General features: G+C 47.7%; 1 protein-coding gene across 2 annotated transcripts in view; it reads left to right on the top strand.

The window, feature by feature from the left end:
- The window catches only part of SCAP (SREBF chaperone), a 1,420,607-nt gene that overhangs the window by 201,508 nt on the left and 1,195,348 nt on the right, over window positions 1–23,751 (top strand). For both annotated transcript variants that reach the window (XM_069645830.1, XM_069645831.1), the window contains exons 3-4: window positions 6,539–6,668; window positions 7,001–7,158. In XM_069645830.1, the coding sequence (XP_069501931.1) occupies window positions 6,539–6,668; window positions 7,001–7,158 (288 nt within the window). The remainder of the gene's footprint in view (window positions 1–6,538; window positions 6,669–7,000; window positions 7,159–23,751) is intronic.

Raw genomic sequence — 23,751 nt, 5'->3', positions numbered from 1 at the left:
CTCTTTCTTCCCCAAGAGAAATTCAAGATGATTACACCCTGCCAGATAAAGTCCTCTCTCCGGAAGGGTGATTGGCTCAGTGTGGTGGACCTTCAGGATGCTTACATGCACATTCTGATCTGGAGCCCGCATCGAAAATATCTGCGGTTCTCAGTAGGACCAGAACAATTCCAGTATCGTGTTCTTCTGTTTGTTCTCAGCTCAGCACCGCACCTCTTTATGAAGACGATGTCGGTCATTGCAGCATTCCTCAGACTGCAGGAGGTTTATGTATACCCATACTTGGACGATTGGCTCTTGCGCAGTCCTTGCCCACAGGCCGCTACGGCCAAACTTCAGTCACTCCTTCAGCTCCTGTTCCATCTTGGACTGTCGGTGAACTGGTGGAAATCGTCGATGACGGTCTGTCAGGACCTGATCTTTCTGGGTTTCTGTTGGGATACCGTCAGTACCAGAGTGTTCCCGACAGAGGACAGGATTGCGGACTAGCTCTTCCTGCAGTCCTCTCACATGTAGGCTTGGTGGTTGCAGAGACTCCTGGGTCTCGTGGCCTCTTGCGTGTTAGCTCTACAGCTTGCACACCTGAAAATGAGGCACACTCGGCTTGCTCTTCAGAGCTGCTGGTCCCACACTACGGACCCGGATCCAAGATGATTCCAGTTTCATCCTGCATGCCGACGGATCTTCAATGGTGGTCCTCCGCCAGCAACCTTTCAGTGGGGACCTCCTTCCAGGAGCTCTGCCCACAAGCAACGGTTATGACGGACTCCTCCCTTCTGGGGTGGGGAGCGACACTGTGTCACATCGAGGTGTACGATTTGTGTACGCCTCAGGAAAGCCGGTTCCATATCAATTACCTGGAGCTCCTGGCAGTTTTTCTGGTGCTCAAGTCTTTTCAATCCTCTATCACCAACAGTGTTGGTCGAATTTGCACGGACAATTCCGTTGCAATGTTCTATTTCAACAAACAGGGGGCCACCAAGTCCCCTCTTCTGGTGGAACATTCTATTCAAATTTGGAATTTGGCTATCCAGAACAATGTCTGGCTCCAAGCTGTGCACATTCCGGGTCACACCAATGTGGCTGCAGACTCTCTCAGCTGCTTGTCTGCGGCGAGTTACGAATGGGGGATTGAAAATAATGTTCTCAATAAGATTTTTCAGTAATGGGGCACTCCAGAGGTGGACCTCTTTGCGACATCATCGAACAGGAAACTTCCTCTTTATACATCCATGGACAGGCTCAGAGTGTGTTCCTTGGGGGACGTCCTTGAGATCCCGTGGGACAACATGAAAGCTTATGCCTTCCCTCCTTTACCGCTGATTCATCAGTCACTTTGCAAACTCAAGAGTGCATTGAGCTGCACTCTCCTCTTCATAGCTCCTTGGTGGCTAGCCAGGTTCTGGTTTTCGGAACTGCAGCACCTGTCTGTGTCCTCTCCGATCAGGTTGCTGCAGATTCCTGACCTCCTTCACCAGAGCAATCAACAGTTGTGGCACCCCTCCCCACAATCGTACAGCTTGGCAGCCCGGTGCCGATCATTAGCGCAGTTCAACCTCTCCGAGGACAACATGTGTATTATTTAAGCGGGACGAAAGCCCTCTACGAGAGCTCAATACAAGAGCAAGTGGCTCCGTTTTTGCCATTGATGTCTGTCCAAAGAGCTTGATCCCAGGCATGCTTCTATTGACAATGTCTTGTCTTTTGTTTCTGACCTTGCAGCCTCTGGCATACATGTCTTATCATGCAGGACATATTTGTCCACCATTTCGGCTTACCTGTCTACAGACAGTTGCTCCTTTTCACTGGCTAATCCAGTTGTAAAAAGACACTTTGCAGGTCTTCAACTTTTTCCACCGGTTCGGACTCCTCATCCCAAATGGGATTTGAATGTAGTCCTCACTGCCTTTGTCATAAGCCTTTTGAACCCATGGCCACTACCGACCTCAAGTACATCTGCAAGATGTATAAGTGAACTTCAGGCTCTTTCTGAGGAAATCCGTTCCTAATTTTTCATAAGGATAACGTTGTGATTCGCACTAACCCATCCTTCCTTCCTAAGGTGGTTTCTGAATTCCATCTAAACCAGTCAATATCTTTACCAGTCTTCTTCCCAAACCCGGCCTTTGACACTGAGAACCTAGACGCCAGACAAGCTCTTAAGTTCTGTCTCAATAGAATGAGCAAACTCAGAAGCTCCTCACAACTCTTATGGGGACCCGAAAGGGAAATGACGCTCAAAAGCATCCATCTCTCGCTGGATAGCTTCATGTATTTCTGAGGCCCACAAGACTCAAGTCCTTCAACCACCAAAGGGCATTCATGCACATCTGGTCTGGGGCAAAGCGGCTGCTGTTGCCTTTCAAGAATACATCCCTTGCAAGTCCATTGCCAAGGCGGCCACATGGGCCTCCCCATCGGCCGTTTGAAAACATTACTGTCTCGACCTGAGCTCCCGGGCTGATGGCCAATTTGGCCAGGCAGTTCTCAAGAACGTATTCCAATAAGGGAAATTTCCATCCACCCGCAATACCTATGGTGCATGCTTGGGAATCTCCCACAAGTATGGAGGAAATGGGACAGGACGTAGCAACTACCTTACTCCTAGTCCATAGTCCCCTTTCCTACATACGCCCGCCTGCCCGCCTTCCCCTCTAAAAGGTATCCTCTATTATTGGTAAATGGTCCTAGACCTGGTGATCAAAAAGGACTGGGGAGCGATGCGCGAGCGGAGCTCAGGAGGGTGGGGTTAAGGTCACGTGCGGTGGCCCAGCGTACAAATATTTTTTTGATGGTATTAAAAGTGCTCCGGTCCCGTCCCGAAGCACAGAATGTCCCACAAGTTTGGAGGAAAGGAGTCTATGGACACACACTCCTGTCTTTCATGCCCCCACACTGCACCTACTAGTCTTATCTCTTCCTCCTCCTGTCTCTAATCTCCAGCTCCCACCTGATCTCTCGCCTCTCTACACTCCGTCTCCTGGGTTTATCACACACTCCATTTACTCTCCAGATTCCTCCTGGTCTTGTCACTCGCTCCAGATCTTAGTCCTCCCTCACTACCCTACTTCTCATTCAGAAAGTACCTTCAGTCTCTCATTCGTTCACTCATACACAATCAACCAAATTGGTACTACTCTCTCAGTCCCAACACCTTACCATCCCTCTCTCTAATTACTCCGTCTCCTCCAACTCCTCCTCCACTAACACTTATACTTACCTTTCTGGTCTCTTGTTCTCCCTCCAATTCCTCCAATGCCAGCCACTGCTAGCTTACTTTGTTGGCCTATCATAGCCCTCTCTTTCCTCTCTGGAAGCTTCACTCCACTTCTATTATCTACTCGAGTCCGCTGCTTTTACCGGTCCATCTCGGTCTTCGCTATTCCCTACTCCTCCTCTGGTGGCTGAAATTTCCCCATGAAGTCTTCATAAGACCCCTTAGCCCCATCCTCTTTCCAGTCTCCTTTTTCCTTCAGCGGTCACTGTGGTCTTTTTGTTTTCTGGTTCTTCATCATGCATGCAGAGAAGGGGAACCAGGCATTAGCACACAAGTGGGGTTTTGGTGTCTCAATACCCTGGCAGGCAACGGCAGCAACCTACACCAATGCGGTAAACAGTCTGAAGATGGTCCCAGCTTGGAAGACCTGGCCGAGCCAATGAAGGGAGCCAGTTGGAGGACTAGGGAGACCCAAGAAAGACAATCAGCAGCCAAAAATGGAAACTGAAAATCAGCCCAAGAAACAGGGTCAAGCCACTTTTCCAGATCTGATTCTAAAAATCCAGCAACAGCCCAAAAACTGGGAATCCTCTAGCAGATAAGTAAACTGCCTTTCTTTCAAGACAATCCGAACAGAATTGAGTCTAGGCTCAGAGATCCTCCATATATATCCCCACACACATGGACTGTATATATCCCCACACACATGGGCTGGCCTAAGCCAGGTCACCAATCGCTAGGGGGCTCGAAACAGAGGGTTAGGCAGCAAGCCAATCTGGTTGGCCCCTAAATCTACCACTTTCCCCAAGACCACCAGCACATGATATGATATAGCTAGACCAGTTCAAATTACCGTAAAGGGTGCATTGCTCGGCTAACAAAGAGCCCACCATTGTATACGTTTGAAGCCTATCTCATTGTTCCCTGAACAAAGAAATTCGCTATAATGAAAGGGCAGAGAGTAGAACCTTAAACATATATTGGTACTACATTGGCTAGCAAAAAGGTCCTTTAGGCTACCAATGCAGTAGGTAAGCTTGCACTGCTGGTAAAGCCAAAGCTAAATTACAACTGCCACCAGTTTACTCCCCAAAACAAATGTAGCTAGATATAATCACTCCAGGGCACACATAGAGTTGCAGTGGCAGGGAGATTTCAGTAGGCCCTCTGCCAACCAAACAAAAGTCAGTGATGCAACAAAGAGAAAAGTAAAAATCAAGATGTATTGGGTACCCTAAAAAGGACCTACAAAATTCTCAAAATTAACTTCTGTCTTAACAATTAAGTTAACAATGAGCAATGCATGCCTGATCCACCCAAAAAAGGAGTTGAATAGTTTGCCAGTAATTATCAGACTGCTCTTTTGAAAATATATTTTTGTAAATTAAATGTTTTTATTGATTTCATTAAAACATAGAAAGGTACAAAACGACTAGAGGGTGGGAGCCCTCTGCAAATGCTTCCAACTCAGGAGCATTCTTTAGATTTTAACCACCGCCCCTCCCCCCCAACCCCTCCGTCCACCCAAGCCACACTCTCCCCTACCCTCCCCCTATTCCTTTTAACACTTCCCCTTTTGTGTGGATTACTGGCCTGGAACAAAAAACCCAAACTTAGAATGATCATGTAAACTTTAATTAAAGTCTTTCCTGTGGTTGCACTTGTTTATGCCGGGGCCGAGCTGTACCCTTCTGGTTGCACACATGTCCAAATATCTCTACCCAAAATGTTTACAAAATTGCTGCCATTCCCCCTCTGTGTCTGCACTACCTCCATGGATCGCTGCAGTGATCTTCTCCATGAGGTATATGTCCCTTGCCGTGTCGGACCATTCCTTTAAGGTTGGGAGGCCCCTTCTCTTCCATTGTCTTGGAGGGCAGGGTCTGCCATTGTTCCCCTTGCTTATCCTCGCCAAAAAGTAGCAACATTGGGTCCATCTCCCAGTCCCTCCCTCCCACGTCCTTAATCCATGCCAGGACCTCCACCCAATACACCTTGACCTCTAGGCATCCCCACCACACGTGCCAGTAATCCGCACTGGCCCAACATTCATGCCAACACAGAGGATTCACTGAGGGGAACATCCTAGACAGCCGCACTGGGTCGTATTGCCACCGATTTCAAGCTATGGCGTTTGTATTGACAGGATATCGATGTTTTAAAGGCCCTTCTACACATAAGTTGCCAGAGGTGGTCGTTCAAGTCTAGGCCCAGGTCCCTTTCCCATCTCTGCCGGAGTCACTCCACTGCCCTCCCTGAGCAGCAAGACTAGAAAAGGTGATTTTGACAAGTGATTCAGAGTTCAAATACTTGCCTGAACCTCAAATGGAACTAAATATCTGTTGAACTCTGCTTAAGAAAACACAGGGATAGCTATGAACACTAGTCTGTCAGGTAATTTGGAATGTAATGATAGAAACTGATACCAAAATCTAAATTTTGTACCAAACTTAATGTAATCGGTTTCCTTCAGTATTTTATGCAAGTAGCTTTTAACAAATCAAATTGAACATTTGGGAATTGAAAAGGTCAATCCACAAATCTGGGTTTGTGAAATTAGCAGTCCAAAAAGGTCCCCCCGCCACCTCCCGCACCCCTTTGATTATGGTCAGTAGAGTTATAACCTAGAGTTCTTAATCTGCGTAATATTGCAATTCCCCATACCAGCACCGTAAATCTCCAAAAGGGAGACTTGTCCATATTGTCATAGGGCATGCCCCCATGCAAATGCAGCCCACACTACTCTGACTTGTACAGTGTCTAATTTTCCTGTCATGGTACCCACATGCCTTATCAATGTCAGATGGGATTTTCTGTTAAGGTGACCATGATACTGACCAATGTTTGCCTGGTTTTCCTGACTGCCCACATGCCCTGCTTGTATTTGCAATATACTTCCCTTGCAATGCATGTGTACAATTTTTAAAGTCACTGCTTGAGAGGTTTGGGTTGTTCTGACCATGTCCATGATACGTTTCCCTTGCAGTGCCATGCCTGATGCTTGATATTCTAGTGTCTACAATAGGTTTCCTGTTCAATGTCTTCTCTTCATGATCCAGTAGTATTTGTATACCAATAAAGTGTACTCCCTTAATTGGCACTGTCTGCTCAAGCTAGAAGTGCCATCCCAGAATAATGTATGCAGTGTGTTACACTAGCTGCCAGTACACCCTGGTCAGCAAATATATTATTAGCAGTGCCAGCTGGATGCAGAAGTAGCTGGCAGCCACCTTGTGCCAGTCCTGAATACATTCCTTGGTTTAAATGTCTTCTAACAGTGTCAGGCCAGTGAGTAATCCTGTCTGCTCTCTCTCCTTCCAGTTATCCACTTTTGAAGCTTCCTCTACCTGGAACCGGACCCGTAGAGTACACCACTCCAGTAAGAGATTACTCCACACCCCCTTTGGAACCTGCGCCGCCATCGGCAGACACCAACGAGCGTCCCGATTGGGTCTGAACTTTTTGCTTTTCTCATCTGGTGGGTGGGAGCATGTGTCTAATGGTGATTTGGATTGGGGGATTTGTCTTCTCATGAGTGGTCTGTAAACTCTGGAACATTATAATGCAGATGACATGTCTTTGTCAAGGGAAATGCATGCCCCCTCTTAAGTGATTACAAGTTTTGAGAGAACAGAAGATATCTGTCTAGGGTGGTCCTTAGATAAGTGTATTTTTGTGGGTAGAACCGTGTGCTTAAATGAGGGTGATGATGTAGAGACCACCCTGCTCTTGTCTCAACTCAAGTTGGAGCTTCTACTGATTGTTCCCTTCTCTCTCCCACAGTACATTGGCAGTCCAGTGGCTTACATTCTACAGATCTATGTGAAAGCTGTGGTCTCACCCTGGCACTCTGACTTTCTCGCTGTTGATGTATTCCGCTCGCCCTTGTCACGGGTCTTCCAGCTGGTGGAGGAGATCAGGAACCACGTGCTGCGGGACAGGTAGAGAGCTGTGATTTGAACCAATTTAAGTTTTCTCCTGTAGCCAATAGTTTTTATTTTGGAAGGATCTCTCTACAACCCCAGAACTGTGTCCATGACCTGTTCTTCATATAGACCACACCCCACAATATTCCCATTTTGTTTATTCCATATAGACAGCATGTGGACATTTCGCCCCTTGAGCTCCTGTCTAGCTATACCTTTTTGGCAGACCAACTCCTGGTACAAGGCAATTTGACCTTTTGACTGCACATACAAGAAGCCCACATAGTTTCTAAATCCTGAGGCATGCACCTTTTGCTTACATGACCTGACACGCAGAACTAAAGCATCCCTACCAATGAATGTCCTTGCCAAAATATTAACTTTTCCAAGAAAGTAAAACATTCATTGTCATGTTTACCCTTCATATCTTAAACCCCCTTTACAACTTTTAATTTGTTCAGGAAACACAGTGAACTTCAAGTTGGCTCAAAGCTTAGCCCTTATTTGATAACTTCAAGATATTAATAATACATTCTTCAAATGGATTGTGTCCTCCCATGAATTCTTCATCTTTGATATAGCCAAGTCTGCTTGCAGCTTGCTTGGAATTTCTTTTCCGTAGGGTCGAGCATCGTGCAGCATGGATTCATGGCCCTCGACAGCATTCATAGCGTCCCTTGCCGTGACGTTGACAGTGGTATATCGAGCATGTGCGGTGACTGTTAACTCAGTTCTGTTTTTTCTGCATGCTAGCGTGCTTCGGAGCAATTGCCTCAGTGAAATTTCAGTTGCTTTTCACTTCAAAAACAAGTCGATTCGATATTTACTCGACATGTCCTCAACACTGAAGACCGGATTTTAGCGGTGTGCAGACTGTGGGGCAAAGATACCCATCACAGACCTGCAATGTGTCTGTCTGTGGTGTTTGGGGATAGGCCACATGGTAGACGACTGTGGCTTGTGTCAATCCATGACAGTCAAGGCCTTGCGGGAAAGGAAAGGAAAGGAAAGGGAAGCTTGAAGCAGGCCAGCACTCTCCCAAATCCCTGTCCATTACCCCCATCTGAAAGAAAATTGTCCTCCGACTCATGTATCCCCAGAGAAAAAGCGTCGTAGACACTGGAGACGCATGAGGTCACAACGCTCGTCGTCTTCTCACAAAAAGAGCACGAAGCAATGCCATTGATCGTCGTCGGCTTCCTCTCCCGATAGTGTCTTTCCCTAAAGAAAGCTTCTACTCCTGCGGAATGGGAAGATTACTGCCTAAAAATGTTCAACATATTTCACAGAGATGCTCCTCCAAGTGCCCCTTCTCAAGGAGTCAGGGAAATCAAGCCACCCCTCTGCATCTAAAAAGACCAGTAGGGAGTCTCGTGTCTCTCCTTCCCACGCGCCTAAGAGCACGGGAAGAGAGGAGGCTCCTTGACATAAGTCGAAGGAGGAGTCTTCAGCGCGTAAGATAAAACCGTCATCGTCCTCCTTGATGGAAAAAGATTCAGGGCCTTCATCTCTGGTCTTGAAGCTTTCATTAAAGTTTTTGAAGCCGCTGAGTACTTCACATGAACCATTGAGGCACATAATCAAATTGAAGCAGTCGAAGCATTTAAAGCTGTCTGCACGTTCAGTGCCCTCCTCTGCGAAGTCATAGAGACGCTCGACGCCATAGGGGCATTCCGTGCCTTTGAAGACTTTAAAACCCGCTATTGACTCGACAAAGTCTTTTAAACCCCTACCTCAACAAGATTTCTTTAGATCTATGGGTTCCATCTTCGAGGAGGATGAACAGGAAGTCCAAGCCCCTTTTGGGTATGAATTTGGAACACCCAATGTCCCAGAGGAGCTTATATTTCCAGAATCTAAAATGAAAAATCTTGTAGAGACACTAAAACAGACCAGCTGAAACTGACTTTGGGAACTGACTTACTGACCTATAGGATGGATATTCAGATCCATCCTATAGGTCAGTAATCAGTAAAGTTTCCGAATATCTAGGATGGTCAACCCCTGCTGCAATTGTCGAAACTGATGACCTTACTGATTTTTTAGATAGATGACCAGTAAAGCAAGCTGTATTACCTTTTCACACTGCTTTAAAAGTGAGGGTAATGGAAAATTGGCTGAAACCAGATTCAATTCCTCCTGTTAATGAGCTGTTGACAAAGAAGTATAGAGCAGCTTCTATAAGACCCTACCTTCCTCAGCAGGCATCCAACACCAGAAAGCCTTGTGGTTCAGGCGGCAACAGTATCTTCTAGGTCCTCATCTTACCCTTCAATTCCTGCTGACAAGGACGAAAGGAAAGTTGATTCATTGGGGAAGAGAATGTTCAGCGCAGGAAGTATGGCACTAAAATCGAATGCTACAAGTGCCTTAGCGAAGTACACACACCTTTTGAGATGTGGCTGCCCTTGCAGCGGACAATATACCAGAGAAAGGGATGGGTTTTTAAACATAATCAAAAATGGAAAGGATGCCTTGAGGCAATCTTTACAGTCTAGTCTGGATACTGTGGAATCCGTGAGCAAATCTATGGCTGCCACAGTACTGTGTTGAGACGCATTGCATTGCTCAGGAGGTCAGGACTTTCAGCGGGTGTCCATGCACGTTTGCTGGACATCCCCTTTGATGGAATTGTTTTGGTGAGAAGGCTGACGACAGCTTGGAGACACTGCTGGCTTCAAGGGCAGCAGCTAAATCTTTAGGGGCGGCAATCAGACAACCAGAGCAACCCTCTGGATAAGGATGGAGAGGACGCCTTTTTTGTTTCTATCTGTCTCTAGAGGAAGAGGACAATTTTCACAAAGCGGTCAGAGAAGGGCTCCTAGTGGAGCCAGGTGCAGAGGGGAGAAGAAATCCCCGTGCAACATCCGCTGAATTACCCTCTGTTGCAACTGGAGCAGCAAAATGACTCTCATATCCACAGGTCTGTGGTAGGAAGCAGACTGCCGCAACATCTCCAGAGTTGGCGAAGCATAACTTCGGATGCATGGGTGCTGCAAACGGTAGCCAACGGTTACTGCCTCCCATTCTAAAGAAACCCCCGGATTGCCCCCTGGAAGCAAGATCTACCTCTGTTCCTGATCCGCTCTTCCAACAGGAGATTCTCATTCTGTTGAAAAAGGTGCAATAGAGCTGGCATCTGCAGCCGAGAGAAACCAGGGTTAATATTCTCCCCATTTCCTAATCCACAAGAAGGACGGAGGAGTGTGACCCATCTTGGACTTGAGATGCTTGAACAAGTTCCTCAGGAAGGACAAGTTCAAGATTGTAACTCTTTCGCAGATCCTTCAGGCCCTTCGACTCCAGGATTGGTTTGTGCCATTGGACATTCAGGATGCTTACTTTCATGTGCCCATACATCAGAAGGACAAAGTACCTGAGGTTTGCGGTTGCTGATTCTCATTATTGGTTTCGAGTTCTGACATTCAGGCTCACCTAACCCCTAAAGGTCTTCACCAAGCTTATGAAAGTTGTGGCAGCAAGTCTAAGGAGGGAGGGATTCATATCTACCCTTACCTGGACTGGTTAATCAGGGGTTGTTCTCCGGAACAGTCTGAGTCATCTCATTCGCACCTGCCACTTCCTTCACAAGCTATGCTTCTCCCTGAAATTCAAGAAGTCCCACTTGACAACCTCACAGAAGCTTCAGTTTATTGGAGCAGTCCTGCATTCAGCCTCTGCGGGAAAAGCTTTGCAACCTGAGTTGAGGGCTCATCACCTCCCAGCCTTCGACTTCCTAAGGTTGCTCGGCCTCATGGCATCCTGCATTTTCCTGGTGCCAGGAACCCATCTGAAAATGAGATCCCTCCAGTGGGCTCTCAGTTCTCATAATCTCAATTCTCTAGCAGAATGACTGACCTTCAAGTCCCGAAAAAGGTCGCTCAGGATCTCCTGTTAATGGGCCAGCCAAGCGAATGTTATGAGAGGAGAACCCTTTTGCTAACCATGACTGGAGATGGCAGTTGTGACAGACGCCTCCCTTACGGGATGGGGAGAGCACATGAAAGCTCTTTCAGTAAGCTGACACAGGTCTCAGTTGGAGTCAAGACTCCATTTCAATCTTTTGGAGCTCTGTGCAATCAGACTAGAACTGATGGCTTTCCTGCCCTCCATTCAGGGGAAATGTGTCCTGATAATGATGGAGAACACAGTGGCCATGCTCTACCTCAACAAGAGAGGGGGCATAGGGTCACTGCCCCTGTGCAGAGAGGCAATGCAGGTCTGGTTCTGGGCACTGAGGGAAGGAATCACTCTTGTGGCAGTTCATCTAGACGGAGAAGAAAACGCGGCGGCTGACGCTCTGAGCAGGCAGAATACGATCTCCCACGAGTGGGAGCTAGCTCAGGAAGTCCTTCTGGAGATCTTTGCCCTTTGGGGAACCCCTCAAGTGGATCCGTTCACAACCAGTGTCAATAGGTAGTGCGAGCAGTTCTGCTCCAGGGAATATCCTGCAAGAGGAACTCTAGGCGACCTGTTCATAGTGGACTGGGAGTTTTCACTGCTGTACGAGTTCCAGTCCCCGTCATTCCTCGCGTAATAAGTAGGTTGAGGAAGTTCGGGAAAACCATGATCCTGATTGCTCAAGATTGGGCCAGGAGAACTTGATACCTGGACCTTTTTAGAGATGGTTATCTTCCCTCCAATTCGCCTTCCCCAACGGAGGACCTACTCTTGCAAGAGGGAGGTCGCATTCTTCGCCCCCAGAAATCAGGACTCTAAACCTTCATGCCTGGTGTGTGAAAGTGTAAGATATAAGGATTGGGATCTTCCGGAAGACGTGATGGAAGTGTTTTTCGGTTAGAAGACAAGCAACTAAATCCCTATACCGCTACCACAAGTTTTGCAGCTGGTGCAGGGAAAAGAAAGTTGCTCCTCTCACATGCACACTTCCCACTGTTATATAAATCTTTCTTCACTTGACCCACTTAGGGTTAGAAGTGGCCACAGTGAAGGGCTACTTAATGACACTGTCCATTTTTAAGAGATCTCCTGATGCATTGTACTTTAAGGTGCAGATTGTATTACAATTTCTTAAGGGTCTAACAAATTTGTTCCCGCCTACTCCTTTTATCGTGCCAACATGGGACTTGAACTTGGTATTGAAATGTCTTATGGGAGCACCTTTCGAGCCTTTACATTCGTGCCCATTGAGGATGCTTAAAGTAAAGACAGCCTTTTTGCTAGCTATCTCGTCTGCCCGCAGGGTAAGCGAGCTACAATCCCTGTCTTCAAAGCCTTCTTTTGCATCCTTTTTCAAGGACAAAGTAGTTTTAAGAGTTTGCAAATCTTTTCTTTTGAAAGTAGTGTGGAGTTTCACCTTTCGCAACGTATAGTCTTACCAAATTTTTATCCTCCTCATCCATCAAAAGAGGAGAGACTCAATCGTCGGGACCCTACAAGGGTATCAAGTTACTATATTTCATGGACAGAAAATGTTCTTCAGGATGGCCAGCTTTTCGATGAATATGCTGGACAAAGATTAGGTTTAGCGGCCACAAAGCAAACAATGTCCAGATGGATTGTCATGTGTATAACAGAATGCTACTCTCTTGCAGGAAAAGATTTTCTTGAAGGTTTGAGGGCGCATTCCACTAGAGGGGTGGCTGCTTCCTCGGCTCTAGAAAGAGGGGCGCCAGTGCAAGACATCTGTAGAGCGGCAACCTGGTTGTCCCTTCATACTTTCAGCCGATTTTACTGCATGGACTATTTATCAGGAGAGGAGGCCAAATTTGGCAAAGCTGTCCTCCATTTCTTAGCACCCTCCTCCACACACAAACTGCTGTAGGAGTGCAGCAAAGATAAGGATTACGTGGGAGCAAGCCCCAGCCTCCCCCATACCCTTCATGCATCCCATCAAATTTCGAAACCTACCCACCCCCCCAACCCCCAGGCTCAAACTGTTTTACAGTGATGTGTCGCAACATTGGGGGGCTTGACCACGACTGCGGGGCAAGTCTCTGCAAAGTCAATAAAAGGGGTCCCGATAGAGACATACCGTGTGTAGCGTCCTTCACACAGTGCAGTCATTTTCTCAGCCACCAGGATCTCCCAGATCTTAACCCCTAAACAACACTTGAAACCTGAGTGTACTGATTCAGAGAGAATTCAGTAGCCGATCATATGAAGCTTAATATTTAATGAATCCTTCAATAAATTCATACACAAAATATATCCATATGTAAAGGTATGTCAAAACAGAACAGCACTGTCGATTCATTCCATAATTACAAACGTACCATTCATAAAATGTACAATTCATACTAAAAACATGCTAAAACATACACAGTGCTGCATTCCACTAATTCTGTGAATATTTAGTTCTCAAACCATTACTAATCTAATGCCATTAGTTCTTTGGTACAGGTGTTGGACACTATTCCCATTGGTGTGTGGTGTGGCTAAGTGCGCCATCATACTGCCCGACATGTTTCACTCTTATACTATAAGCTTTTGTCCAAAGAACTTCCTCGGGCTACTGATGTGCCAGCATCCTCTTACACAATCTATATTTATTCACACACATACATTGTGATCTTGGCTATGCTGTTAGGGGCCTTACAATCTTTAAGGTTTCTTTTCTTAAAGGTTTCTTTTCTTTGAGGTTTCTAAACCCGCCACATCTGGGCCCTCAGTGGATTTCCAGTTCAAGCTATGGTCAGTTTTGCCTCCAGAAGAAAGTGCCCAATTAGTGTGGCCAAGAGGCCAGTAAGAGGAAGCCGCCCTGAGTCTGTGTCGCCCAGTATTACCACCCATGGGTCCATGGGAAGTGACAACGCCGTGATGTCCTTTATTTTGGAGTGTACCTCCTTCCAAAAGACGCCTTCTTTATGATATGACCACTCCAGATGGAAGTAAGAGCCCTGAATGGCGCAGCACCGCCCGCAAGTGGCGGAATAGTCTTGAAGGATGTGATGCAACCTTTCTGGAGTGAGGTACCACCTGTAACAAAACATATAGGAACATTCCCTATCTGTTACGCATTTAGAGCACTTAAGCATCCTTCCCCATATTCTCAGCTACCCCTCGTCCTCAATGGGCCCCCCTAAGTCAGTTTCCCATTTAGCCATATACGGTAGGCGCACTACCGGGTCCCCTGTATCCAATAGTTTGTACAGCTTTGAAATTCTACCCCGAGGAAGACCTACCTGTAGTGTTAACTCGAGGGCAGATAGCGGTCTGTTAGCCACTTTTTTTGTGAGTGAGTGGGAAGCCCAGTGACGCAGTTGGGTGTAGTGGAAGCGCTCAGTTTCCGGTAGGGTAAAGGCATGCTTACACTCCTCAAACACCATTGGGCGATTTTCTTTATAAAGCTGATGTATGTGCAAAAAGCCCCCCGCTGCCCACCTCCCAAACCCCCGTCCGATCCTGCCCTGGCTGAAAGCTCGGTTTGTTCCACACCAGTGTGAGGGGCCCCATCACCATTGACACTCCCCATTTATGGAGGGCCCTTCCCATGTAGTAAAGTGAGCGCCTTTTAGTTGCCAATCTGGTGAAACCCCACTCCCGCCCCAAGTATCTTCTATCCATATAGGGTAGGTGCATTTTGGTCTGTATCCGATTGGGCTTGTTCGATTTGTTTCCATTTTGGTTGTAGGCTGGGATCACCACAGATAAAGGTATGTGACAGCTGTTGAGCTAAGTTGTAGCGGTAGACATCAGGGACCCCCAGGCCGCCCACACTCACTGGTCTCAACACCTTTCTGGATATTCTGGCACGCTTATTACCCCAAATGAATTTGAAGATCCTACCCTGGAGCGTGCAGAGATCTGGGTCAGGAATCCTAACCGGCAGAGACGAACATATGTATAGCAGGTGGGGAATCCGGTTCATCTTCACTGCCGAGATGCGGCCGAGCCAAGAGATCTACTGGCATCCCCACCTCGGCAGGTCTTCAGCAAATTCTGGAATAACGATGGGAAATTAGCCCAGTAGACCTCAGAGGTCTTACACAGGGTGCGTACCCCCAGGAAGGGGATAGGTTCGCAAGTCCACATTATGGGGGCTAGAGCCCTGATCATACTCCTTTCTTGGGGCCTCAAGGATGAATCCAACCCATGCGATTTAGTATAGTTTACCTTGCACCCAGAGACCCTGCCGAATCTGTCCAATTCCTGCAGCATCTCTGCCAAAGAGGATCGAGTATTTCCCAGGGTGAGCAAAATATCATCTGCATAAAGGGTTACCTTATGTACCACCTTGCCGATCCAGACACCCCCAATTGCCCATTGGATCTCAGACGGCTGACAAACGGTGCCACGCACAAGGCAAAGATCAACGGTGATAGTGGGCAGACCTGCCTCGTCTCCCTGATGATTGACAATTTAGACTGAGCACCGTTGACCCTGAGGCTAGTGGATTGGTGTTGATAGATTGCCATCACCCCGCTGGTAAATCCTGGCCCAAATCCGAACCGCGTCAGGACCCCCCGAAGGTAGCCCTAATCCAACTGGTCAAAAGCCTTGTGGGCATCCAGTGCCACTATGCCCAAATCAAAATCTGAGCGTTTCCCCACTTCCAACGAGCTAAGGACTCTACACACATTATCGTGCGCACTGCGGCCTGCAATGAACCCTGTCTGGTCACTGTCTATAAGGTCAGGGAGGACCTCCATCATGCGGCGGGACAGAATTTCTTTGTACATTTTTGAGTCTGTTAGTGAGGGTGATGGGGCGATATGAGTCGCAGCTAAGAAGATCTTTGCCCGCCTTGGGGATCAGGACCGTAGTGGAGGTTCCCATAGAAGGAGCGGACCCACTAGAGGATGCAAATGAGTTGGAAGAGATCAACCAAGGGGGGAACCAAGAGTTCGCAGAATTTCTTATAAAAGGGAGCCGTGAATCAGTCGGCCCTGGAGTCTTGTTCTTCAGGGATTTAATTGGCCAATCTATTTCCTCAGACACCCCTTGAACACACAAGTATAATGCACTAGGAACACGCATGAGATCCAGCCTAGAGAACCCCCCATAAACATGTGAGTAAAAAGAGAAATCCCGGTCTTCCCTGTGGGCCAATCTCCATGCATCTACCAAACCCAATTCACTGAAGAACCAGCAAAAGGCCATGCAATGTTTGAAGTCTAACTTGGTAGGGGGCAGGGTCTTGTCCACCAGGGGATTAGGAACCAGGTTGAAGTCCCCACCCAGGATAAGCTGTCCTTCAGCAAATGGGAGCACCTTGAGCAGAACAGTTCCAAAAATGCTTCCTGGCCAACATTTGGGACATAAAGGGATCCCAATGTGAACATTAGATCCCACGTCAGGCCTTTAACACACACAGAGCGTCCCTGTGGGTTCCATAGGACCTTGGTTTTAGAAACCAGAGTTTGTTCTCCCACCAAGATTGCCACCTCTCATTCCCCTCCCTGCCCCCAGAGGGGAAGAACTGACACGCGAATGCTCTATTTTTCATACGCTTCTCATCCTGCACAAGCAGGTGGGTCTCCTGCAGGAACCCAATAGAAAGAGACCTATCCCTCAGTTTGCCCAGCACCAATGTTCTCTTCACTGGGGAGTTCAAACCCTGTACATTCAATGTCCACGTCAGCACTAGGTCCTCACCCTCAGTTTCAGCATCATCACTGATTAATATTTCCACGGAGAGCCAAGCGCCATACCCTGATCACCCCGGCACGAATTGCCCACACATAAAATAATTCTTTCCTACAGCAAACGTTTATAACTGATCTACCCCCTTCATCCCCAAAAAGAGTGAGAGAGAGCTCAAGAGAAGCAAGCATCATATAGGCAGTGCATTAAAGAGGCAGCGACAATTTTGGCTGCTGTGTCACACGAGTCAAAGATATTTTCCTTCTGTTTGGGAAAAACTATGCATGCATGGGGCGTTTTTTCTGTACTTCCACATTTGACATGTTCAGTAGTTAAATGTGGGAATGGCGAGGGGGCAGATGCATCAAAACACCTATGCCAAGTGTCACAGATGGTCCAAGAAATACTCTGTATCTTTGAGACAGCTCTCTCTCTCTCTCCCCCCTCTCACTGCCCCTCTCACCCCTTCTCTCACCCCCCCTCTCTCGCTCCCCCTCTCGCTCCCCATCTTGCTCCCCCTCTCTCTCCTCCTCTCTCTCTCTTCCCCTCTCTCTCTCCTTCCTCCTCTCTCTCCCCCTCTCTCTCCCCTTTCCCCTCTCTCTTCTCCTCTCAAAACACATTAATCCTTCCTAGCCCAGGTGTCCCTACTCAGATTAATAAAAATTCTGCAGCTTTTACCCTACTTACTTTAGTTGAATACTATCATACGTCAGAATGAGGAAACAAGATGGCATTGTGTATGACTGATCTTGTTTTTCAAAAGTGTTCTCCTGTCTGTTGTTAACTGTCTAGGCCCTAACCTTAAGAAAGAAAGATGTCAAAAGAGTTCTCATCAGGATTCCCAGTAACATAAGGCTGGTCTGTCGTGCAGAACAAAACCCTGATTCCTGTCCCTACCACTAATACATAGCGGAAACAAAGCAATTGCTTCTTGCCCCAAAGATTTGAATGGTGGTTGGCTTCCGACTCCCTGTTCTGTATTTGCTTCAAAGAGGGTTTTCTTGGCCCCAATGTTCAGTCAACACAATTGTCTTTCACGTCACCCGTACTGGATAAGGAGTGCTCTTTAATTCTGAGTCCTCTCTTCCCCCTAGCTTTCCTGGCTTTTAGCTTTGTCTTATACTTTTCACCAGTTCCAGGTGTCCAATAGCCTTGGTCTTGATAAATCCAGTTCCCCATCATCTACGGGGTTTGTACTTGATAGATTGCAGAATGTCCTCTCCACCCTTATTGGTTCTCAGGTCTTCCTCCCCACATCGCTGTTTCTCTCTCTCTCTGTGGCCCACTTCAGGGCTGAGTTTCTTTTGCCCCGACTTGCGGCTTGTTGGCTGTTGGCGCCTTGGGGTAGTCTTGTGTTCACCCCACCTGTGGGTTGTTGGGCTTTTACCCTATCTCGTGGTTGTCTATTTCTCACCCTGTGTAGGGGTCATTTCTCTCTCCCTCTTGGGACTGCTTCTCTCACCACCACAGGGTCAATTGGCTCTCACCCCTTCTTGGGCTTCTTTCTCATCCCCTTTTGGGGTCCGTTTTGACCGTACCACCAACCTCCACTAGCAACCAGGTACCTTTTGCCTTCTTGCAGTGCTCCTCCAGTCAGGCATTTCAGGGAGGCGGTGGGGAATCCTTTGGTCTTCCTATTTTGGCTTAGTTGGCGTGGCTGCTCATTTCTCGCCAGCATCTAGTGGGTTCTCGGGGGTGGCTCCACGACTCCTCTTGGTCTAGTGACTCTGGCACCTTCTTCTTGGCCGCCTGCACCGGATTTGCCTCTTTCCTGCTGCGGCTCGTCGGCCGAGACTTCGTGGGCTCCTATGTTGTTCCAGCCACCACATCTGAAGCGCTCTCCTCGCGATGAGCCACACCTCCCAGAAATACTCTTCCATAAGGCTTTGCGGGCCTCTATCTGGCATACCAACAACATGAAGGGGCTCTTCTCCTCTGCTGTAGTGAGGTGGATGTGGGGGTTATGATTTGTTCAGTCGATTTGAGTATTGTGCCTGAAGAGGGTCAAAAACCACACCACCCTTAGATACATGCCTTGAAAACTCATTACTTTCATCAATCCCCATGTAGCCAACAAATGTATGGGATTCTTGGGATAAGGGAGGATAACACATATACCTCTTTAGTGATTGCCTGTAATCTTAATGGGTGGGCGGTCACCCCTGGAGGGATCCCGCTTGCGATGTCCCCTTTGCGGTGTTCAGCTTAGCAAGCTCACCACCCTAGTGCCAAAGGGGTGTGGCACCGCCTTGTGGAGAGGGACACATTTCCTGGATTCATCTCAATATCTAAAGGCAGAACGCATTATCTGTCTAACCTCCATCAGGGTCTTCCTACACTGCCCCTACACTATCTATTGGTTAGTGATCTAAAAAGGGTTTTTTGGATTGTGCCTTTTAGGCATTGCCCAATTCGGTCTTTCTATTACGCCCACTTACTCCTCTCCCTCACACTTCCTGACGTTCTCCTCTTAGTCTCCTGTTTGCCACCCCTCTCCTCTTATTCTACTCCCTATGTCTTCTACTGCCCTGCAATGCCTTTCACTCATTCTAATCCTTGTCTCATTCCTTTGATGTTATTACACTCTTGACATGACACTTCTATACTTTCCTCCACACTCCCACTGCCTCCTCAACACCACTATTCCCTCCTCCACACTACTGCTATGCCATTCACCCACCCTCCTTCCATTCACAGAAGCATTTCCAGTTCACGCTCTACACTTCCTTTCCTAACCACAGATGTTGGTTTCTTGTGTTAATATTATATCTCTAGGAATGATGGATAAAGACGGCCAACCATCTTGTCGAGGAGTCATGGGTTAAGATAAAGGTTTAATGCACAGGAACATGCTGGCACTAGAGTTGGGGACAGGGATTTGGGATCTCTCAACTGCCACCGCCCCCTTCAGGGGTAGCACTGGCTCTGGATCTCTGCCTGGTAAGCCTCCCACCCCTGGCTCAGAGGGCCCGGTTACTGGCTTTTTCACACACTCGACAGAAACTTTAGGTAGTAGGTTGGCGGTAGCTATACTTTAGGTTTGGCTCCATTATGGCCGCAAGAAGTTTTCCCCACATTGTTTGCCCAATGTATCTTGTAGGTAGAAGTTCAGGTACAGGTGGGTTTTTTAAATCCTGCCCTCTGCTAGTTTGTATTTCAGGGCTTTCCTATCTAGATCACCATAAGGTAGGCATAAAATACCAGTTCCACCATGTGGGCTCTTTGTGAGCCCACCATGGCAGCCTCCATATTGGTACTAAATGTTTTAGGCCAATATAGGCCCTGGTCTATCCCCCTCACTTCCTGTGGCTGTGGCTAAAGCTGAGTGGCAGTCCTGCTGACTAACCAGCATGGTTGGTTATCTGACCATAAGCCTCCAGCCCCTTTTATTGAACGGCTGGATGGCCTTTGGCCAGCCCTTTGTGGATGGGTGTTTAGGCTTTGTCCTGCCCTAATACACTCTTGGTTTTCTGGTCTGCTGAACTGCTTGAGGCGATTTTCTCCTCAATTCTCACAGTTTTTGCTGTTTGTAACCCTTAACTGGCCATACTGGATATGTACATTGGTTTTGGGCATATCTAGTTGTTTTTAGTTTGGCTCTGGAGGTCCAGTCTGGGCCTCCTGAAGTATCCTGCAGTCCCACAACATCTCCTTGGTCAAGACCTCCACATAGGTACCATTGTCTAGCCTGGTTACCACCACCACCTGCTCTGAATCTTCCAATTGAGTGTGGGTCACTGCTGAAGTCCAGAATGTGGTTGAGGTCTCAACTGCCGCTTGAATAATCATCTTACGATGTCTAAAGGTGCCACCAGCTGTTGTCTCCATCCAGGAACAGTTTTCTCCAACCAGGGTCTGTTTTCTGCTGAGCGGTCTTTGTTTTTAGACCACCAAGCCACTGGGAGCTGTTTCTACGGGTTCCTTCACCTTTCCTGGGTTGCTTTCGATGTAGGCTTTGGGGTAGATGTTGAGAAGGTCCATTGTTTCTTTGCTGAGTTGCTGAGGCCTTCGTTGGCCCAGGATTCAAGTCCTAGAGAACTGAATCCTGAAAACCTCACCTGTGTGGAAAGATGTGTTTACTCACCAGGTTGTTGCATGCTGCTGGAGCGACTTTTCACTGAAACTACCAACATGAGTATCTACCTTTTTAGGTCCTGGAGTGAGTGGTTAAATTCGAGATTTTCACCCCCAAGTGTCCCTCTTGTCTGGGGTAGAAATTCCTTGGAGGCCAGTCTCTAACGAAATTCCCTTAGATTTCTATTGGGGGTCCTCCTGTCAGTCTGCTTCTTTCTCTGGGGTCCATCTTCCGATCTCTGGAACACTTCGACTGGGTCTCCTGTGGCCTTCCCTTGGGTTACCTGTTGCAGAATCTGCACCTGTGTGGGTCAAACAGACTTCCCTCCACTAAAGAAAATGGCCCTTTCTTCTATTCATTCCAATGGAACTAGGAACTTACCTGGAACTCTCCTAAAATTGACAACGAGGTACCTACTTGCCCCTCGACACTTTTACTGGTTCCCCTAGGATGAGCTCTGCACCATGCTGTGATTTCTAAAGTTTTCACATCGATGTCTGCCACCACACTATAATGGTAACGTTATGAAAACTTCTAGTAACTCTGTGATTATAGTTTCATTGAAATGTGTGAATCTGGTAACGGTTGCTAAAATGTTTTACTAATTCTTGAAACCCTTTGGCAAGGGTTTACTATTGTTTTAGTTTTGTCTTTGCCTATAATATATAATTATACGTGCCTGTGCATTATTACTTTGTAGAATGCCCTGTAGAGTTCAAATTTATATGAAGTATTGTTTTAGGCCTTAGGGATCCATCAGATGGTCCGCACTCGACCTGGCACTCCTCAAGGTACTCGGAGCAACCAGCCGACAACTAATCAAAACAGCCAAAGCCTCCTACTATCAGAACACCATAGCAGAAGCCGACAACAAAAGCAGAGCCCTCTTCAAAGCGGTCAAGCACTACGTCAACCAGCTACACGACCCTGCCGCACCACACTCCATCGGAAAACCACCGCCACAAAATCAGCAAGATTCGCCAGAACATAGACACCAGCTTTTCATCCAGAGACTCACCTCACGTCCCTCCACCCCCTGGATAACATTGGAGACACCCTCGACAGAGTACCTGGTAGAAACCCTGGCCACCCTCAAAGCCACATCGTATAAAGACGACATCCTCCAAGCACCCGTCCTCAAAACCCTCCCCACAGAAGCTCTCCTTCCCTACCTGGAGATCAACAGCTCCCTAGCTCAAGGCACCTTCCAATCGACCCTAAAAACAGGACAAATCCTCCCTCTACTGAAGATACCCATTCTGGATCCCGACAACCTAGGTAACTATCGCCCCATCATCCATCTGCCCTTCCTAGGTCAGATCATTGAGAAAGCGGTAGCCGCACAACTGCAGCAACACATCAACACCAACAATCTCCTCCAAACCTACCAATCTGTGTTCAGACCCAGATGCAGCGCAGAGACATCAACCAATACAGGTGATCGACGATTCCCTCAACATCCTTGACGATAGCCAGCCCTGCCTCTTAGTTCTTTTCGTCCACTTTCGACACAGTAGACCACCAGGCGTTTATGGACACCCTACATCGATGCATGGGGATCAGCACTCTTGTCCTACACTGGTTCAAGTTCTACCTCGCCAACCGTCAGCAGTTTGTTCAGATGGACTCCTCTAGATCGCCAATGCTTCCCGTCACCTATGGAGTCCCACAGGGTTCCATCCTCTCCCCAGTGATCTTCAATCTATACATGGAGCTACTTGGAGCCCTCCTAGCCACACACACTCCACAACCACCAATATGCCGACGACACACATCTATACCTCAAGATTGACTCCATCAAGGACATCCATAGACTCAAAACCTGCCTCATGCTGATCCAGTCGTGGATGTCCAGTACATACTTGAAGCTCAACCCCTCCAAGACCGAATTCCTACTCCTCACCAACAACACCGAACACCCAAACAAACAGACCTGGCTATCAACCATTAACTCTGAGGGCTTCCAACCCGGGCTCACCACTGCGTCCAAGTCCCTCGGGTTCCACATCAACAAACGCCTCTCAAGACCCACATAGCTAAGAAAACTCAGACAGCTAAGTATCAGCTCTACCTCCTAAGGAAAGTCAACCCCTCCCTCCCTCCTTCCGGACAGCTTCAGATCCACCGTTCAATCTTTGGTCCTATCCCACCTGGATGGGGGCAAAGCACTCCTCAAAGGCTTTCCTTGTGCCCCTGAGAAGTGTTCTGCACACGGTTGGACGCCTCATCAACTCTCTACAGAGATATAACCACATCACCCCCGCCCTCATCAACCTTCACTGGCTCCCACTGCACGCAATAATCACCTTCAAGTCTTGCTGCATCACCTTTAAGGCAGTCGCCCTCAAGTCACCCAGCTGCCTGGCGGAGAAACTCTGCATCTCTGGCGGACAGCGCACTACCAGAAGCCAGGACATGTGCAGACTTGAAATCCGCCGCTGCAAAAAGGAAAGGACCAGATAACGAGCCTTCTCTGCCTACGCCCCAAGACTGTGGAACCTCTTCTTATCCACATCAGACTCGCCCCCACGCTCCTACAATTCAGAAAAGTACTCAAGACCCACCCCTTCAAGGGGTCTCTCCTCCTCAACACCTAGACCATCATGTCGCATCTTGTGCCACCTGACTCACTAGACTCCACCTGCCCCTCTGCTCTGTGCCACCTGGTACAGCTGTACCCCTCCTCTGTATCCTACCCCCCGCTATATATATCTGGTCTGTTGTTACCTCTGAAAAGCACTCAGTTATGCATCTGTACTGTTGTATACCTCTTTAGAGTTCTCTGTTGCTTCTCAAAGCCAGGTCTGTGCTCAATAAATACCATAATAATAATAGGGATTTATTACATATTTTCCCTGGTTGGTAAAATTGGGTTTCCCTTTTTAATCCCGTACCCTATTGTTAGCTGATGACATCCAGTCTAGGGCCTTCTCTATCTACTAGCGTCTTTAGGACAATGTACTTAATTGTGCAGGCCCATATAGGAC

This window comes from Ambystoma mexicanum, chromosome 2p (assembly GCF_040938575.1).
Source record: "Ambystoma mexicanum isolate Mex_15411 chromosome 2p, UKY_AmexF1_1, whole genome shotgun sequence".
Lineage (NCBI taxonomy): Eukaryota > Metazoa > Chordata > Amphibia > Caudata > Ambystomatidae > Ambystoma > Ambystoma mexicanum.
The sequence above is the reverse complement of the archived record's forward strand: the minus strand, read 5'-3'. Positions and strand labels throughout refer to the sequence as shown.